Source organism: Paramormyrops kingsleyae, chromosome 13 (assembly GCF_048594095.1).
Source record: "Paramormyrops kingsleyae isolate MSU_618 chromosome 13, PKINGS_0.4, whole genome shotgun sequence".
NCBI classification, from domain to species: Eukaryota; Metazoa; Chordata; class Actinopteri; order Osteoglossiformes; family Mormyridae; genus Paramormyrops; species Paramormyrops kingsleyae.
This window is the reverse complement of record NC_132809.1, coordinates 24,323,711-24,345,186: the sequence shown is the minus strand read 5'-3', so window position 1 is coordinate 24,345,186 and position 21,476 is coordinate 24,323,711. Positions and strand designations below refer to the sequence as shown.

At 42.4% G+C, this 21,476-nt stretch overlaps 1 protein-coding gene across 1 annotated transcript; it reads left to right on the top strand.

The window, feature by feature from the left end:
- The first annotated feature begins 2,894 nt into the window (after nt 1-2,894).
- LOC111843533 (Krueppel-like factor 13) lies at nt 2,895-21,082 on the top strand. The gene is made up of 2 exons (XM_023811189.2): nt 2,895-3,851; nt 14,258-21,082. Exons 1-2 carry the CDS (start codon nt 3,404-3,406, stop codon nt 14,548-14,550), a joined length of 741 nt encoding a protein of 246 aa, XP_023666957.1. The 5' UTR covers nt 2,895-3,403; the 3' UTR covers nt 14,551-21,082.
- Nucleotides 21,083-21,476: the final 394 nt, after the last annotated feature.

Here is a 21,476-nt window from a genome sequence, read left to right as displayed (position 1 = left end):
ATTTTTATCAGGAGCACTGTCTAGCCCGGCCTTCAGAAGGCCTTGGAAAACTTCCACATTCATGAGAACACTACAAGTCCAACAAACAAACCCCAAACTGAAGTCCCTGTGATCAGCTGAATTCAGCCCGTCATGCTTTATGACAAAGGTTTGTAAACTTCACTCCCTTAAGTGAAGTGCCAGTACAGAGGCTCATGTTCCAAGGAACTCTCAGCATAGTACTGCATGGGGAAGTGTGACTGCTGTAAACAGGCTCTTTAATATGAGCTTTCAGAAGAAGAGCATAAATTCAGTGACTAACACTTGACTTTATTTCTGCTACAATCATAAAACCTCTGCCGTACTTCTGAAGCAGGTATACATGGTAGCCCGTATAAAATATGCTTATATACTACTGGGAGTATTGGGAGATATATCCAATTTGGTATAATCCATTCTTAATTATACCTTATATATAATTTGCAGATTAAGATATGATTCTTTATTGATAACTTCTTCCCATCCGCTTTTCGGGTTTATTTAATTATACCCTGGCCAGTTCAATTCTTTACCTGTTTATCATTTGAAGCGACCAGACATTTTTACCAGCTCTCTCATGCAAACACACCACTCTAAGCCATCTACCTTTTTCCCTACTTCTGACCAAAATCAGCACATTCAGGACAATTAGAATAAACCGGGAGTTCTTTGCATTTTTGAACATGCTGCACTCAAACCACTGAATCTTCACCGAATCCTGGATGACCCATGTGAAGCCTTGGTTCAGAAACTTGCCCTGCATGATAAATGGAACTCAAAGTCCCAGGAGCTGGGGGGGGGGGGGGTGCGGGTTGGGTAGGGACTGCCCTCATTCTCACTCTCTGTGTGCTGTGGGTGACCTTGCATCGCCTCGGCCACCCTGACACATGAACAGAATGCACAGGCCATGCTGTACTTGGACTAACGTGAGTAGAACAAGAGGACAAAAACACCTCACAAATCAATCATCTCTTACTGCATTGAACCTAGATTATACAATTGTCTTTTTTTTGTTTAAGTTACAGATTACTGTAAGCTACAATAAAATGAGTTTGCATGTAGGTATACAGGGCTTTGCCACAGCCAGAGAAGTGCATTGTAAACAGTTCTGAGAAACTGGGCTCTGTTTGAGGAAGCAGATCCACATTTGACCAAGTCAGGCCAAGATGTCTCTCACATTGGGGGAGGGGCAACAGGGGTGGGGGACCCTCTTGGTAGGATTTGCTGACCTGGGGAAGGGCCGGTTCTTGGTAAATTGTTGCAAATTCATCCAAAGGTACACTTTGTAAAATTTGCCTCCACCCCCCCCACCTCCTCTGCTACTGAGCTGAGCTCTGAACCGGAACCAGACTGTCAAACAGGAAAGTGCTTCTTGCTGCCCGTCCTGTCAGCTTGCACTTTTGAACCATATACAGTAAATTATTATTAATCTGTGCTTATTTACATGCAGACAATGTAGCCTGTTCCTCACAATCTTCTTTTGACAGCTCATATGGGCTACTCTAAAAATACACTAGCTTGCTTCACCAGATAATTCAATTTTTTTTCGTTTTGTTTGTTTAGTGAATGCTGAAACTGCTACATCACCTCCTGACTCATGTTACCCACAATTCTAGGCTGCATTATTTCCTCCTGAATTTATGTTATTTTCCAATTCAGACCCCTCCTTTAATAACCTGTGAAAACCTGCATTTGGTTTAATGTCTTTGTATTTTCCTACCAAACAGAAACAGCTAGGTTAAAATGTCACATCTGGATATCAACATCACAGCTATTCCAGTGCTGCGTTACAGTCTGTAGGTTCCTGTAAAAATCAGAATGTTGCTTATTAAATATCTCACTCTGTGGTACAACAGCAGTGCCCTTGTATACAGAAATTTGGTGCCGTGACACAGCACTGGGCCATTCTGCACACTTTGTAACCATAAATGATAACTGTCACAATTTAATAATGTCAAAAATCATTTTTAATGTATGCTACAAGAAACATAATTATTATGGATTAGACCTTTGTATAAGGTAATTACATTTTCACTTTGGCGAGACTGAATTAGAACATTAAAAAACTGCAAATTTTTAAAGACACATTGAGTTTAGATTTTTCGCGTAAGACCCATCGGTGTAATTTCTATATTCGAATATTAAAATTTACAAAACTAAACATGTATGTCTCCGGAGCAGCTGTGTTAGGGACAGGGCCATATCGTACCATGAACGTGTTGTCACTATAATGACAATGGCGTCATTGTCTGTTAGTATGGACAGTTCGGAAACAAAATCGCACGATTAAAACGAATTTGCAACACTCTTAGACTGGGTCAACATCACACATCCGCACATGCCTAACTGGCAGAAAGCCATGGCGGTAACCTAAACCATGTGGGAGGAGGGTGGGAGGGGTTCTAAGGTGTACTGCCTGCACTATTGTAACCCCCCTCCCCCGCCAAAATAATAATAAAAAACTTCTCGTCAAGAGCAGGCCAATAGAAAATATAAGTATATTTGCGTGATTTGCAATTCCGCCCTTCATTTTCGAGAGTCGTTTGGGTTTATCTGTATATTTAATACCATATATTTTGCTCTAGTTGTTTTACTTTTTTACTTGTTTTGTTTTTCGTTAACCTTACCACTAAATAATCAGGTATTTTTTTCTGAATGTTTCTCTCTGTTCATAAAATAATCACGCAAGACCGACTGAATAGTTCTTATGCGGCATGTGGAGTTAATTTAGCATATTTATGTAAAAGACGGCGAGGAGGATGGATTCCGGTGTTCGCAGCATTTCTCCTCCCACTAGTCACGTGATAATTACCATTGACGTTACGTCATTAGTACGATGTAACTCTTAATCATTGTTTTTTTGTCGATTACGGAAAGATTGCATTATTGCATGTTCAGTCCCACGCTAAGTGCGTATAGTTTTGTGCAGCTTCGAACAGGTGTCTTCAGAAGTGAAGTGTCCATAGCGGCCAGAAAAAACATCGCTTTGCGACTCCACTGACGACAGAGGCAAATATTCCCGGTTGACACGCCCACAGCATGGGTACACACAGCTCTAATAAAAGAATATTATACTGTCAGTATACCGGAGAGTGAACAGATGCGATGATGGGAAGTATCAGCTTCGATCCGATGGACTTTCAAAGAATCACCTTGAGACAAAATATGCTCCCAGCGACAAACGTGTTTGATTAAATGCACAGACGTTTTTATTTCATCGCGATCCAGGAAGTTGAATTTTCCGAAAAGCCGGTAAAACATCTCGAGTTTTTTTTTTTTTTTTTGACCCAACTACCTCAGTGTCATCACAAATCGACTGAAGGGAGAAAATAATTCAAGCAAGCGAAGCATCATAAAAACGTGGAAGCTTGTTCGCTGTAACGAAATGGATCGTTTTGCAGCTGAGTGCCTTGTGTCAATGTCTAATGGTCCTATTGTCCACAGTTCTAAAGGGAACAGTAGAGAAATCAGACCAGATCCTGCCTCTGTCCCAAGAAACGGAATGGAACCCATTGACCTTCTGGCGAAAGACAACTCCAATCTCTTTATGGTAGCTAGGATTTTGGCGGATTTAAACCAGCACACCCCCGGTGTTTCCGAACAGGGAAAAGTAAGGGAAGATAACAAATTAACAACCCTTTCGAGAGAGGATGGAAACACTGCCACACCTACCGCTCTGCACGGCGACCACGGTCTCAAAGCAAAAAGAAAACCTGTAATTTGTCACATTCTGCACGAATCTGCACAGAAAAAGCACAAATGCCACTATTCAGGGTGTGAAAAAGTTTATGGAAAGTCGTCCCATCTTAAAGCCCACCTAAGGACACACACAGGTCAGTCGGAATTTAAGCAGGTGTTCATTGTTGCTTAGAAAATTGTGTATAAAGTGAGGAGAACACAATAAAACACTATAATAGAGTAATTGTTGTATTCGTCTGTGGTTAACAAAACAGTTATATTAAACACCGGTGCGTAACAGATAACTAAAGTAATTTAATACTGTCGCTTCCGAAAGAGTTCTGATAAATGTGAATATGTTTTTGATCAATTACATTGCAGTGCAGTACTTTTTAAACCTAGTGAAAGAGTTCTGAAGCTTTCATTCATAACCCGGGTCAGGGCTGGGCGGCCGCTGAAAAGTATCGTGTCAAACGAGGACAGTACGCTAGAAATAAACGTGGCTACAGGTAACGTGCACCTTCTGCACGAATAAAGCTGCAATTAAATAATAATAATGCCTAAAGATGTGAAACTGAAAAAAGAATATACCAGAATACGTAAATGGGAAATGAAACAACGCCGTCGGGTGGCCTGTATGCGTTCATTCAGATGTAGTGCACATTTCGCAGTGTGTTTTTCACTCTTTTGAGGTGTAGAATAACCAAAAAGCGCAGCGGAAAGTGTGGGGGCTGGTGCGACTGCAGTCGCGCGCCTGCCTCTGAGCTTCTTTGTTGTGATGCGCCACACCCCCGCCCCCCCAACGCCGGCTGCCAGCTGATCTGACCGGCAACAGACTCAGCTAGCAGACCTCCGAGGGACTGAGTCTGACGATCGTAAGCCCATCTGTACCATGTGAAAACAGGTCTTTGGCCAAACTTTACACCCCACCCAAGCAGTGTGTCGACAATGCAGAGCAGAGAAGGGGTTACCTGCTTAATGCATCACGCACAAGAAGGGTGGGTAGGTAGGTGGGTGGGCGGTGTTTGTGGAAGTCGTTCACCCAGGTGTTTGGAAATTCACTTTTTAAAAAATATATTAGAATATGCACCGTGGTTTATGACACACTAGCAACAATGTTCAATTCTTTGCAAAATGATTGAACCCACATGTGCAATAAAACACTTGTTACTGTGGGACACTTACCGTTTGATTTAAAATTATTATTATTTTTTTTACTTAAGTCAGGTATCTTGCTTTTTTACTGTATTGTTGTATTAAGTTATAGGTTGGATGGAAGAAGGTTATCCGACGGAAACCAAGCTTTGACCAGTGTTTTACTGAGCCATTAGGATTCCAAAGGCATTATTTCAAACAGTCAAGCATGCGAAGAAAATCGTTTTAGTATAATCAGATTTCCAGGCTCATAACCTTATCTCAGAGCACTACTATGCATTCAAAAGGAATTTCTGTATGGCAATATGAAACATTTAAAAGCATTATTTCCCTTGGTACAACATGGTAATTGCAAAACACATCTATTGATTTATTTAGAATTTACGAAATTATGTACCTGAATATATGCTTTCTATTTACTTTCATAAATAAAAAATAAATTAAAAATATACTGAACCTCGTATAAATTTACTATATGATTGGATGAAATTTCATAATTGTGTAGAATAGACTACAAATTTTCTGGAATTTTGACACAGCATTTGATACTGAGTCTGGCAGCGCAAGCATTCACATTACGCTCTAAAATGGCCCGCTAATAGATAAAAATGGGAAAAAGCGATTCCAATGGCTACTCTAATGTAATGCCATGTTTTAGAGGTACCTAAATTATGTACATTTATTGTTATTTAATTAATTTCTAATTTTTAATTCAAAGCTGCATCATTTGAATTTCTTTTAGATTTTGTCTGAATTGGTCCCAGGCTGCAACTGTTTTACTTCCCTGCTTTTTCTTGTGAGCGACTCAAAGTTTTCTAGTGAAATAAGCCCGAACATCTCCTTCATTTTAACAGTCAGCTCAGGCGGGTCATGTGAGTTCAGAGACTCCGGATCAGCCTTCCTGGGCAGGGTTTTGAATACTCAGCAGATTCTGGAACAGTCTCTACTAGTAGAGCACAGAGAATCGGGATTCCAGTAAAACGCCACAGCTCAAATGATGAGGGAATTAAGTGTTATGAAAACAAATACATGAGCCAAGAGAGCTGAGTCCTCACTTGACTCAGTAATTTCCTACACTTTCAGTGCCCTTACTTTTGAACTATTGCTGATTATGGCCCTGGTAAATTAGTCACTCTGGGCTTCTGCAGATCTGGAATGGGCCAGGAAACCCCAAAGACAACATTAGTACCTATTTTGCTTCTTAGATCCTACCGAAGAACTCAGTAGAAAAGAATGGTGTCATAAATATGTCAGGCTGATGAACACAGAATAATGTGCGCACAATGCATAATTTGCTTATTTCTTAAAAGTCACAAAGAGTTACTAAGATAATTATTAATCTGCAAATTATTCATATTCTTCTGGGCCAATATAGATGTTATATGTGACATGCTTTTTAAAAAAGCTTAAAGCGAAGTGAAGCTAATAAGCAGAAAGAGATTAGCCAGTTAGCAGATAGCGGACAGTTATATTCTTTTATTAGCCGCACCTGCTAATGTACAGCAGACCTATTTAGCAGTTATTCGCTGAGGATTTAGCCTGAGATTATGCCTGCTGAGTTACCATTTGGCGGAGGGGTCATCAGGGGTTGGCGCTTATGTGTTTATTACTTAAGCATTGGATGTTACATCAGTGTTGGGGTAGAGCGAGACTGGATCTAACAGAGAAGATAAGTGACCTACTGGCACAAACCCTAGGAACCGTGTGTTTACGCCCAGACAGAAGAAAACTGGGTCCTAGGCAGTTCCCATTCCCATGGAGCACATTGTCCTTGCTGCTCAGAGCTGAGTCACAGCCAGGAAGACTGTGGCAGGCGGAGGCTGAAGGTTACCAGACAGCTTTGTCTGGTTCCTGCTAATGGGAGACACCCCCCTCCCTCCAGACTCAAGCTATAGATCTTTGAAGTGCGAAATTGCAAGCGGTCAGCAAGAACTGGGAAGTGAACTCTAAACTAGGAAGAGCACACTGAACGGGGGAGCACTGGTCAGGCACTGTTATCTTTTCAGTGACGCGGTGACTTCCTCTTAAATGGTCGTCTCAAGTAAGTACAAAGATGTTTATGATAGTTTGTCGGGAGTAATTATTAGGACTGGGTTCCCGGAGCGCAGTGTAAGGACAACCTGGAGACAGAAATAATTCACAGCCATTCTACATGCACACAAGATTTGAACCCCCGTCCGTTTAAGTGTGTGGGTGCAGAATTAGCCACAGAGCCACTGCGTATGAATGTGTATAAATGGGGTCTTTCTATAAAAGTATCTCCATTGATCATTATAACATTTTGTAGAATAAAGAACCAGGGATATTTCCTGATCCCAAGTCACATAAAGCAGTCTGTCCAACAGTTTTTAGCATTTTATTTTTCACTAGGACTCTCTGGGCCCCCAACATAAAAGTCAGAACCCACATTCCACTGTGATCAGTCAGCAGCACTTACAATATAAGAGGGCCATCTTTTCAAATCTTATTGTAGACACGATTTTGTTTGTTATCGAAGAATCTGTGTTGTGATGAGGTCCTTTTCATGCATTAATACACACGATTCTTCTCATTTCAATAAAGTGCAACCTTGTGTAGAAGGTTTTTCATTTTTTTTTATTTCAACTGCTACAGACACAGTAGAATGTGACCCAAGCAAACCTGCCCAGACAATGACTATGGCTACAGACTACAAACTATGGCTGTCATTGTATGCCTGGCCAAAGCAAGCTGGGAAAATGCTGGTTTGGGGGAGTGGAGGGCGGGAGCAGGGCAGCAGGAGACCGAAAGTAAACCAGGTCAGGGTGTGAATGGAATATCTCCCAATCGTGTGTGAATAACAGAGTGGAAAAGGCCATCCTTCAGGGTAAGGCATGCAGCAAGCAGATTTTAGTCTTGTGTCCCTGTTTTTTTAAGAGGCAGAGAGTGAAAGGGAGCCAAAATATCTTGTGGTCTCTTATCTGAAAGGTGGTCTGGAAACGATTCCCTCAGCAGCCCCATCGACGAGTAGATCGGAGAATCTTTGGCGTCTCAGACCTCCTGCCTATTCAGGGAGCAGGGGTAGGGTGCAGGGGAAGAGATCAGCGTGCAGCTCTGAGGCCTGGCTGTGGCGGTGGTCTACACCATGGTGTCAGTTACCAGGGACAGGAAGAGAGGGATGTGCAAGCTGCGGAGCTCAGCTGGCTTCTCCTCCCTGAGCCCAGTGCCATCCTGCGCGAAGGCAGCCGGGGCTGCAGTGCGTGTCAGGGCCAGTCAATGCCTGCCATTGAGGGGGGTGTGCAGACGACCCGATTAGCACATTCGCCAGAGCGCCGCGGAAGAAAAACACACTTTGTGGCTGAACTGTGCAGCTGAAGGTTAAACAAGGATCTCTTTGGGTCCTGCCTCTGTGGAAGGTTGTGTGAAATGCATTGGCAGGGCTTGAAATGAACGTGCGAGCATGAATGTCTATAGTTCACTGAGGCAGTCCTTGTGCATTGTGAAAGTATGAATGGTGACACATGAGAGCCCCAGAGGTTAGGCGTGAGATTAAGGTGAGAGCAGATATGACTTCCAGTTAAGTGTGAGCATTTTCTTTTCTGGAATTTGAACGTGCAGCCTTTGGGTCCTGGGTCCCAGCGCCATAGGTGCATTCTCTACACCCCTCCCCCATGCTGGGAAGCCGGTCTGCAGGCGCTTGCGACACCCAGATGGGGGCAGCGTGACCGCTGCTATCAGAGAACAGGAACTGCGAGCAGATGGGAAACAGCTTCGGGTGGAGGCAGGGTTAGGGTGCGGTCTTGTCGCTGAAACATTACCATATTCCACCCCTCGTGCCAGTTTGCCACTGCAGCTGACACATTAACTACTCTGGCATATTTTTTAATCTAAAGCCCACTTTGTCTACTTGGCTATGGTTTGATATTCGCAAACTGGGTGAATTGGCCATTTCCTTTTGCGCTTTAAGTTAACTTATAGATAAGCAGTGCAGTCTCATAACCGCTAGACTACCACAACTACTGAGGGGGGTTGTGCCTTAGGCGTTTGCCCTTTGAAGTGGCCAGTGTTTGACTGGGACATCGGGGAAAATGAATTGTTGATTGGCAGGGATCTTTCAGTGAGAAGTGAGAAATATTCCTATGTACTTTCTTGTATTTGTGACTCTAGACACCTAGAAAGCTGGTTATTTCAGTAATTTCAGGTTAAAGCTGCATGTCCTTGCAGACTACATATTTCAGCTAATATACATTTAATATACATTTTTTTTCTACCTGTACAACTTAATGAAAAGACATGGGGCCTCTGACGTGGAGAAACACGCCACCAAGGAGCTTATTTTGATTCTGCGGTTTTCGCAGTGGCATGAGCCATAACTGACACTGCAGATACCATCTCAGAGAGCAGTTCACCGAGTTTGTTCCTGAATTGTGCGGATAGAAGCCAGACAAAATGGGCAGTTTTTTTTTCAACTCTTAGCAGTAAGTTCAGGAAGACAGTCTCTCTCTCTCTCTCTCTCTCTCTCATTTCTGTTTCACATTCTTTTGATTATTGTCCTAATTGTCTAGTAAACTATTTTTGTTTTTTAGAACTGAAGCTCTGGTTGGCTAGTCTCCTAAATTATCTTTATTTTTCTGTGTTAGATGTATGAGATTCTCACTTTTATTATCAAATGCATAAATATTTGACTTTTTTGCTAAAGTTTGTTCTTTTCTGCAGTATGTTTATAAAACCCATTTTGCTCACTAAGACAGTAAATGTAACACAAACATACAATGCACACCTTGAATGGTCAGATGAAGGGGGTTGGCCACTAAGCAAAAACCAACAAGGGAGAGAAAAATGTATTAATCAAACCCTTATATTGTATATATTTTAAAAACAGAACATACACAAGACTAAACAAATGGGTGCAAATGAATCAAGACTAAGCTCGATTTTTCAGTGGTTTGAGAACAAACTAAACACCAATCAAAAAGAATTCAAGAATTTTAACAAACACTGAACTACAAAACACTGTAATTGGTGCACATGTAGTGTTGGTAATACATAGGAGGGCACCGGCTGGATTTTAGGAACCTAGAGACAATAAATAAAGATGTAATTCTCCTGGTTTCTCTGCTGAGCATGTGAAGAATGATCCTTTGCTGGTGGAATTTGTTTCTGCTCGGGCAATGTGATGGTCTGACAGGAGCAGGTGTTTGGAGGAACAGGCCCTTGGGAGGAAGGGGTCTACAGCACTGTGAGTTCGGCATGTTCCTCGACCCTTTCACAACCTCCCCATCCCCCCATCCATCATCAGGGACAACTGGAGACATTTGTTTCAGCTTAATGTTCGTACTGTATGAATAAATGGACCTATTACCATATTACTACTTCAGTTGGTGATCAGAGAGAGAGCCATTGATCTCTAGCTTGTCCATCCATCCATCCATCCATCCATCCACTTATGCTGGCCATGGTTGTGGGGGCCTGGAGCACCTATCACAGGCAACACAAGGCACGAGACCGAGGTATACCCTGGATGGGATGCCTGTACAGCATCTTCCACTAATTTTAATGATAAGCAGCATCATGCTAAATATCTTGGTTATAGTTCATTGCATGCATTGCAAACAATATAATATAATATTCCAGGATTATACACAAAAATTGGACTGAAAATAGTCCCGAAGTTGCAATTCTTTTCCGCTTTGTCGATTTGTGTAGCTGAAATTCTAGTTTACACAGTGATCAATGAACACTATAAAAAAAAGGGTCTTGCAGTCACATTAAGATCCAAGTGCTGGTTATTACAAATCACAGGGAAGTGTACTCAGCAGCTGTGAAGCCGGGGGGAAAAGTAGTGAGTGTTAAAACAAAGAATGTGGGGACTTCTTAAATTTTATATCGTTTTCAGTAGTTCCATAGTCATAACAAACTCCACTGCAAAGTATTATAACATACATTTCCCAGAAGTAACCTTAGTGAGATAAGCCTTTAATACTTTCAGCAAGATCCAGCAGGGAACAAGTTTGCAGGAAAGCCGCAGCCCAGTCTGTTCGCTGGGCACATTGTTTATTCCGACACTGGATCTGAAACGCCTCCTGCAGTTCAGTATATCTGATCTGTAATGGAAAGTCTCACTGCTCCACAACCCAAAGACTGTTCCTGCTCTTCTTTACAGGCCATAGAGAACTATCTTAATACTTCACTTGTTGCCAAACACTTATATAAAACAAACATGATATGTTTTACAGTTACAATTCTGCTGTAATTGCATTTGATTAGTATACACCAATTATTTTAAGTTCTTTTAGAGAACTTTACTCAATAATTCCCCCTGGAAATGCAATGACAAATATTTGTTCTAACCCTATTTTTCCTCTGGAACTCCATTCAATGATAGAGATAAGCTACATTTTTAATACATACAGAGTGTATTCTGGGTGGTCTAGTTCCTACTCTTGTGTGGGGTTCTCTGCATGTCTGTGTGGATGCATGTTCACTGCATGTCTGTGTGGATACATGTTCTGCACATGTCTGTGTGGATGCATATTCTCTGCATGTCTGTGGATGCATGTTCACTGCATGTCTGTGGATACATGATCTCTACATGTCTGTGTGGCTGTTTTCCAGAATCTGCAGTTGGGGTCCCATTGTCCAAAGATTCATCTGGTTTGCTGTCTCTAAATTATGCTGTGACTTGCATCCCATCCATCACCCCCTGTCTCATGTCCTGTGCTTCCTGTGAAACACGCCCAGCTGTTGTGACTCGGTACTGGATAAGCAGTTCTAAGACAATGAATGAAGGAATGTATATCCTAACAGAGTTCATTAATGTTTTTATATTTGGGTTCAGGGTGAGATTGATCTAGCCGCAGACCATGTACGGATATCATAGTATGCCATTGCAAGCTGTAAAAAAGATTTGGAGATTGATTTGTTTTTTGTACTTCTGCTTCTTCTGTGGTTTTATGCTGCAGTACAGCCCACGCTCTAGTGATTCCCGGCACCCACTTCTGTGTCTTTTTCTCAGACTTGCTGGAGAGATCCGTGGCTTCACATGCAGCATCATGTACCACTCCCTACACTTTTCACATGTACCACCCCTACACCATTTATGTGTGACTCCCCACACTTTTCACATGTTCCACTCCCTGCACCATTTACATGTACCACCCCCTACACTGTTTATATGTACCACCCCTACACCATTTACATGTACTACCTCTACACCATTTATTTGTATGACTTCCTACACTTTTCACATGTACCACCCCATACACCATTTACATGTATGGCTCTCTACAGTGCATACATGTACCACCTTCTACACAGTTTACATGTACCATCTCTACATCATTTACATGTATGGCTCTCTACAGTGCATACATATACCACCTTCTACACAGTTTACATGTACCATCTCTACATCATTTACATGTATGACTCTCTACAGTGCATACATGTACCACCTTCTACACAGTTAACATGTACCACCCCTACATCATTTACATGTATGATTCCCTACACCATTTACATGTAGCAATTCCTACACTGTTTACAAGTACCTCCCTTCACACCACTTACATATATGATGCTCTACACCATTTACATGTACCATCTCTACATCATTTACTTGTAGTACCCACATCATTTACATGCTGCACTGCAATGCTGAAGAAACAAGAAGAATGTTCAGTTTTTATGTTGCTCTGTGATGCTGGTGATGGGCCTCCTGGACTTGTTCAGGCAGGAAGGGGCTGGAGATGCTGAATTTTCACTCGTGTGCTCCAGGGCAGGTCTCACGGCATTGGCAAGCAACCTTAATGTGGAAAAACTGTGGCTGGGATATTTGTGTGCTGAGCTATTTCATGAGCGAACACCTGGTTCCATTTAACATAACCCTGCTACCTGTGACATAATCTGATGGTTCCATTGGTCCAGGGCGGGCAGGGTTTGCTGCCCAGTTTAACATGCCACTGGGTTTACTGGGTCATGCCCCTACTCTCCTGAACAGAGAAAGGGGGCTTCTGCGCCCAGGCCCTGGCACCAGTCCAAAAATGGCTGGCTTATCAGCGGGTACTGGCATCAAGCTGAACATCGGGACCCAGAAGGAACCCCTAACATGTGGAGAAGGGGCACCGTGGCAGGGTAGGGGGGTGGGAATGAATTGGTGAGACAGAGCCAGACTCCTGTGGTGCTGTTACAGCCCCTGACCCACATTGTTCCCATGAGGCTGCACAGCTCTGCTGATACAAACCCAATCAAGGAACAGGGCTCCTCATTCCGGGAAACATTTAAGATTCCGCTGTACTTCAAATGTTTGTTTCAGGCCAATATTTGCCTTTGCAACTTGTTTGTAAGAACTTGGAGGGGATCATTATGAGATAAGAGTGTAAATGAGAGTGTAAAGCTGAGGGGGGGGGGGGGCCTTGCTGCTGCGCAGAGCTTTCAGGCGGCTTGCAGCCTGTCATGGCGACTCCTCCCCCCTCCGCATGGCTTCGTGTGGCTGTGTGTTATGACTACACATACAATACCTCCAGAAAGGGCTCAGCCACCCCGCCCCCACACTCTTTCACATTAAAAAAAAAGTACATGGAAATAATCTTTTTCTGCTTTCAACACAGTCGAAGTTCGCCGCATTCATGATATTTCTAAATAGAAAGTCTCATCTCATTTACAAAGGGCATCAACCCCTTGAGTCAATACATTGAAGATGTATCTTCAGCACCAGACACAGTTCGGGTTCTTTATGGGTATGTCTGTACATGATCTGCAGGGTTTGCTCTGTGCTTTGTGTCATTGTTCCACCCCAAACATACATACTTTGCTAAATGAATGGAATTGGGTCATTATTGTGTCGGTACTTGAATTTCCAGCGCAAACATACATACAGACACTCCCCTACTTATAAACTTTCAACTTACGAACTTTCAGACATACGAATGAAGAGGACTGTAAGTCCAAATTGTGTTTATTGGGCTGGGTACGACTTCTGGCTGCTACTCCCGCTGCACAGCAGCGTAGCGTGCGTACTCCCAGCATCCTAGTTCTTTGTACTTGCGTATACCCTTCAAATGATGCTGAATAACAACTTACGAACATTTCAAGTTACGAACGGCCGTTCGGAACGTACGTCATTCGTAAGTAGATGAGTGTTTGTATTTTGCTAACTGGAATTGTGGTTGGCTCTCATTGGCTTTAATGCAGTGTTTCCTAACCCAGTCCTCAGGAACATGCAGACAAAAACATGGACAGTCTGTGGGTTGGGAAACAACGGTCTAATGCCATATCTGACAGCTACCTGTGTTATTTCTGCTCTCCGTCTCGCCACAGCTTTTCTAGCGCCCCTCACCTTTCGGTGCGTAACACCAGGATGTAACACGGCACTTTTGATTCTTACTCAAAAGCGTATGAAGGCTGACCTCCAACCTCTCCCCTTGTCCCCCCGCCCCATGTCTCACAGGAGAGAGGCCCTTCCCCTGCACCTGGCCCGACTGCAGTAAGAAGTTCGCCCGCTCGGACGAGCTGGCGCGGCACTACCGCACGCACACTGGCGAGAAGCGCTTTGGCTGCCCGCTGTGTGAGAAGCGCTTCATGCGCAGTGACCACCTTATGAAGCACGCCCGCCGCCATTCCGCCTTCCAGCCCGGCATGCTGAAGAAGCCCGAGGCCCCCACCCTGCGGCCCACCTCCCGCAGTGACTATAGCCGCTCCGACGGCTCCAGCCCTGCCCCCAGCCCCTCCAGCCTGCCTTAGCCTCTCATTCAGGCTCTTCGGATGTCGTCTCCTTGCTAACTCTCTGCCTACTATACAGTGCTCTCCATAACCCCTTACTGTGCAATTGCTTACACACCTCAGAGGACAATAATGACTCCCATTTCAAATAGCAATACAACCATTTAAAAAACACTCATCTTCTAACCTATTGGCAGCCGGCAGATAATGCAGAAAAGTCTGTTAAAGATGACATTCTTCTGAAGTTTAAGTTCGAAAAGATCTGTATGGACCAGTGTATTCCTTTTCCTGCATCTCAACTGGGGAAAGGCGGGGGGTTTACTTGTGCACCTCAGGATTTGGGACTTTTTTTTTTCTCAGCTCTCTAACTCAACTGCACAATACTAGCATTACTTTGTTCTGAAGATTCAGCACCGCTCAGGGAAGACAGTGTAACAGAGAGACCACAATGAGGATGAATAGAAGAATTACCAACGCTATGCTTTGCAGGATTTGCACTCTGAACGTGTTTTTGTTAGTTGTCGCACTGGAGGAAACTAGTACTGGATTAATGGTCATTGAAAGTCGAGATTTAGCTTTTTTTCTCTCGTTTTCCTCCACATAACCTAGAAATTCCTGGGGAAATAGATGGAAGGTCACATTGTTTTTCATTTTTGGGCTGTAAACCATGCTTAGCCACAGAAACAGCTGTGTTCAGGAAGCCTGATCACTTGCTGGAAGTCACTTTTTATGCACTGGGAGTCAGGTATCCCCCTGGGAGTCACAGATGGTGCTCTGGGAGTGGGCGAAGAGTGAGCGGGGTCACACAGGCCCACTGAATTCTACTCTCTGAACATGGTGCCCTGGGATGTTTCAGAGAAGCTTGCGTGTGCAATGAATCAGCAGCGAGTCAAAGCGGCGAGTCAGTATGCTGTAGCATAAGCCCTGTAAGGTGTGAATATTACCACCCCAGAGAGAACATCCCTGGGCCAACCTCTTGCAGTGGAAAGTCAAAACCTTTTCAGTGTATCTCATGGATGTCTTCTTTCCTTCAAACCATGATCTAGTTTGGAAACATCTCGAGTCCTTCTTCCCCTAAACAGGACTGTGACCTGGCAGCAAACACAGGTTTCAGTGTCATGCCGTAGCAGGGGTCTCTCATACCCCAGGAGAATGAACACTGACAGAGGCGGGTCCTGACTCACCAGCCTGATCCAATCCCAGTTACCTCATACTCACATATCCATATTTCTCCTTTTCTGTGATGAAAACAGCCCCCAGCATATTAAACACAGCCTTCCTGAGCCTCCCTCTCCACCCTTGACATAAACGAAGATATGAAGAAGAAGCCATCTCTGGACAATAATACCTAACACTCCGAACACACCCACACGAATACAATCTTCACACAGAATCACTGCCATCCATACAGTGTGCTGTTGATTTCAGAGCTACATCTATCCTGTGTTTGAATGTCAAGTTTAAACAGTGCTGGCTTCTCAGTACAACTTATAACTAACTATTATTTTTTTCTTGCCGTAAGCTGTTTTAAACTTTATAGCGGTACATAACTTCCAAAATGCCTTTCTAAATTTTCATTTAGGGATGCCTTTGTATTTAGCAAGCTTCCTTATTCAGTGTAAGGTGTCTCAGCTGACCTAATATATGAGTGTGAAGCTGGATTTATTGGACCAATACCCAGGGGTACTGTGTAGTTTCCTATAAAAACCAAAAGAAAAAAAAAAGAAGAAAAAATCTAAATTGCAAGCAAATGCTGTGGCTGACTGGCAGAGTTCAGGACGGTTCTGCAAAGCCTATGGCTCCTGCGCCTTCCTGCTCTCTTACCGTAATGTGCGTCTTGACAGGATGTGAAAAAGATGGTCCTTGTTGTGGTCGTCGGTGTAATTACTGCTTTGTTTGCGCCGCGTGCCACCGCATCGACGGCTTCAGACGTGATCTGTCACTACAGGAGGCTGTAATGAGAGGAGATGCAAATCCCGGCCCTCTTCTCGTCTATAAGGGTGGAGGCAACAGTCCTTTTGGTCTTATTTTGGAGCCGCTTGTGTCTGTACAGAAAAAAAGCACTCGGAATACTGGTAGCATCTTCCCTTGGTAAAGAAAAAAGGCTTTATTTCTTTGTAAAAAATTCTTTGTGTTTTTGTAAATAATGATGCTACCAAATTATCATCAAAGTACTAGAACAAACAGTTTGCTACCGGCATTTTCCTCAAGGGTGACAATGGCCCCCTCCGGCTCAGCAAACAGGCCCAAGAAAGCTTCCAGATATTTTAACACAGATTTTATGCCATATTAATCTAGTTTATATACATTGATGCACATATATATATATATATATATATATATATATATATATATACATATATATATATATATATATATTCTTGCAATCTGTGCCTGTTAGTAACTAGGCGTGCCTTTGTTGAAAGTAGCCTGTGCATGTCCTTGATATTAATTCGCTTTATGCCCTCGTTGGGTTAAAGGGCCCAGGTGGGCTGTGTCCATAACCTGACACGAACTCCAACAGATTCAAAGTTAGCCGTTTTCCCCTCATAAAAAACCCAGAAAAACCTAGGCCTGCTTTACATGTGTCAACACAGCGTGTGGCTGACTTAGTGTTCCACTGACTCAACACTGAAATGGGACACTTGAAAGGCTGCTTTGTTGGCAGCCTACTAAAATCAAGTTGTGACAGAATCCCACCACGATTTATTTATTTTTTCTTTTTCTGAGCCCAAAAATCACATGACGTAAATGGAGGACTGTATTGGTCGTTACCACAACGTGTCAATTGTTGAGACCAACGTGTGGGGAGAGTTGCATATTATGACACTTATATCACTGCTTTGTTCCATCCCTGCTTCACTTTTACCTCAGGACAGACATGAATCAGCGCGCCCCATCCGCGCTTCCCATCTGCGATTCCCATCCGCGATTCCCATCCACGCTTCCCATCCGTGATTCCCATCCGCGATTCCCATCCGCACGCCCCATCCACGCTTCCCATCCGCGCTTCCCATCCGCCTGCCCCATTCACTTGCCCCATCCGCGTGTCCCATCTCTTTCTGCGAGTATCTGTTACGGCTGAATTGACACAGAGGTTGATTTCAGGTCCCCAGTTCTCCGCAGGAAGTTTCCACATCTCGCCCCTCTCGCATCACCTCGCGCCTGGATGTTACACTGCTGTTCATTTTCTCATTTTTCTTCCTTGGCCTGGGGCAGCAGAACCCAAGTGATCATTTTTGTTACTTCACTGAGAGCCGGCTTGGCTTAGAGGAGAAAGTCATGTGACAGAGGCACTGGGCAATGGATGGGGAGACAGACTTCTTAACCAGTATGGGCTCACTGGCAAAGTTAAGGCAGCCCACACCTATATTAGGTATAATCAGTAAAAACATTGATCAGTTTGGAGAAAACTAATGGCCTACAGTGATGGAAAGCCCCCCCCCCCAAATTCATAAGTGTAGTGTATTATCTATCTTTTAATAGTGTAGTATCTATTTTAACAGTGTAGTATCTATTTTTTGAGAGTATTAGTATGTAATCTGCCCATACAGAGTATAACTGGTTATGCAGTCTAAATAAGATGAAATCAGACTCCAAATATGTTTTACTATTATGATAATGATTTTTGGTTGCCTGGACATGTGTGTGTGTGTATGTGTGTGTAATGTTTTTATTATTATTTTTTTTTTCCAAATGATCCAATCAAAACATTAGACACGTGCTATTTATTCTGTGCTTGTCTCACATTACACTGATCTGAACATTGTGGAAAAGAGGCCATTTCCTTTTCTGACTTTTTAAATATGTATTGTGTGATGTTGTTAATGTTCATTTTGGATTTATTTTAGGGTACCTGTGCTGCATCTCAGTCAGTATGGATTCTATTATTGTAGTTATCGATTATGTTTTTGTTTGCTTGCATTGTTATTTGTTGTAATTTTGTACAGTGTTCAGTAATTGAGTGGACTTCATTATGTCAAAGAACATTTTGAAACAGACATTCAATTTCATCTATAGACACTGAAGTTCCCTTGGACTTAATATTGCCCTGCTTCCCTGCAATGTAGAAAGGGAAAGTTTGGGGGAATATATTATTTAAACTGGGAATTTTCATAAAGGTATTTTTTTCTGGGGTTGCTGTGTTTTATTTTTGTATGTCACATAACCATGGAGACCACCGCATTGTGAGGTAGTACAGCGTAGGCATATATATATTTCTGAGATGTTATTTTTAATTAACTAGTGTTGAACCTTCCTAGGATGATGATCATCATCATTTTTTCAGGGTGGTGGTACAAGTTAGGTTAATAGCTTCCTGGCTTAGAAAAATGGTCCAATATTATTTAATTATGATATTGCCTTGGGAATAAAAATGTTCAAGTTCTAAGCTTACTTAACAAAGTAATATTTTTTTTTCATAAATCAGATATCAATGATTAACAGAATGTAACATTATATTACAAAAAAAAACAAGTATTGCTTATCATCCAGGAAAATTTGACTTTAGCCTTGCATTAAGCTATGGCTCAAGCCATTAATGCCATTGAATGATCGGTTCAGATTACAAAATTACTTTTGAAATGCTGACGTAATGGGATAGAACGTTCACAACAGACTAAACAAGATTCTGTTTGCTTTTGGCATAATTATGATCATTAAAGTTGGGGACATATCATGAAACACCAGAATTTAAATGCATATATCCAGAGATACTATAGAAGAAGTTTTTGTTCATTTACATGTCTGTCATGATGGTTTTAATGTATTACAAGGAATGAATTTCAGGCTTTTTTTTGTATATTAAATATTAAATGAGGTATTTCAGGTTTAAACCAGCTCCATAATAATAATTTATATTATTGATAATGTGCTTTCAGCCTTTTAAAAGTACAGTTCCATTTTGTCATAACTGACGTCACTGCCTCTATTGTATAGGTAAGACATAATCTATTTCAACTCTTGAAAAGACATACTTTCAAAATACACTTTCTCCAGCTTCTGAAGGATTGTTTTTACTATATTTAGACTGCATTCATCAAGCCACTGTATAAAGGCTTTATTTGAATTTGTATGTATTTATTTACATCTGTGCAATGTTTTTACTGTTATCCAGTTATCTGTTTTAGTTCAGTTTTCTCCTTTCTTGTATAGTGTATTTTGCTGAGATATTAATTTCCAGTCCAGTCAAACTGGTGTATTTGAACAAACCCCCCCCCCCCCCCCATTTGCCATATAAGGGAAAGCCGCCGCCCAGCGGGACACATCACCCTGCGGCTCAAAAACATTCCAGCTCCTCTTTCTCGCCGACGAGGAAAGGGCAGACCAGGACATTGTGAGAACCGGACTAAGTCTGTGAACCTTGTTTTTTCAGGGATGGAAAATGGGGAAACGTCACATTGTAGGCCAACGAGCTGCACTGGGCTCTTGCGGAGCTCACTGCCGGGTCACTGCGGCCCCTCCCATGTTTTCACTCAAATTGTGGTCAGCACTCGTGACCAAAGTCTTCAGGAATGAGGCATTCTGCATACGTGACCTCACATTTGACTCCAAAATATGGATACGTGCATGAAAAATGGACAGACCCCCCCTTCCATTGTCTGTCCTGTCTCTTCACTACTGGACACTGCCTGCAGCGAATGGCCAGGTGGCAGTGTGTACCAACTCTTCTGGCTGCAGGAGGCGAAGGAGAATTCCCAGTATTGATCATTAATTCCCACCAGCTCCGGTGCATGCGCCAACCGGAAGTCACCAGCCTTCATTGTGAAATGGATATTTGCTTAAAGAATTCAGCAAACAAAGTATGTCCTGAAACCTTGCCACACAAATGTCCACAGGGGTCAGTGTAAAGTAGCCTCAAGCGCCCCAGACCACACTTATCTCCAACCTTGTATTTATGCACTTTCCCTAATTATAAAAGTTTACACTTTCCATCTCTGCGTGCTTTGTTTTGTAAAATCAGTGACACCGATGAGCCGGAGTTGTCCAGAAAGGTTGTAAGTGACTTCATAAATTCGAAAAATTGTTAATGCAGTCAAATAGATGAGTAGCAATTTCTTGGCATTCAGCAGAATATAAGATGTGGGGTGATACTTGAGGTCTTGCAGTGTCTTTAGTGTAGTGTAGACTGTGCACCCATTAATGCCCTTTCTTTCCTCACACACGTCAATGCTGCAGAAACCCTTACTTATTTGTCTCTTCCTGTGTCACATGACCCGCCAAGCCCATTCCGTGAATAATCTTTTTCTTAACAAAAACCAGTTTCTTTCATGACCTTGTCAAAGCTGCCACAACCTCCATATTTGTTAATCCACCAAATCTCTGTGTTTGCCGAAGTGTTACAGTTAAAATTCCTGCAGATTACACAGAACTTAATGCCCTGTAATTCTGCCATGTATTTGTATGACTTTTTGTACTTAGACGAATATTGTGATTATGTCCTATACAAATAAAAAAAAATAAATAACGAAATGTAAAATTCTATACAGCATCTTAACCTGTATGCATGAGCTAAGATCACATTTGGCAAAAAAAATAAATAAACATAAAAGACTTTTTTTGGAGTGTTGTGTGTTTATTTGTAGTGGTGTTCTGAATACCAAACAGCCAATCTAGTATGTATATTCTGGGATGATAATGAGTTATAGGAACCTACTGAACAGATAATAATTCAAAGTAAAACCATTAATGTCCGGGATTAAATAAAACGACAGACCAATCCTATGTGCTGTACCATACACACACACGCACAGTACGACACAGTACTATACATTAAGTTGTGTGATGGTGGTCTACCACCAGCGGTATGATGGATATAGGACAGCAGGGTAGCCAAAAGCCAAATCAAATGGTACCAAAGTCCCTTTAAAAAGCAAACAAAATATGTAGAAATGTACCTAATAAAAGACTGCAACTACAAAACATAAGGCACAAGCCAAAAATGCCCA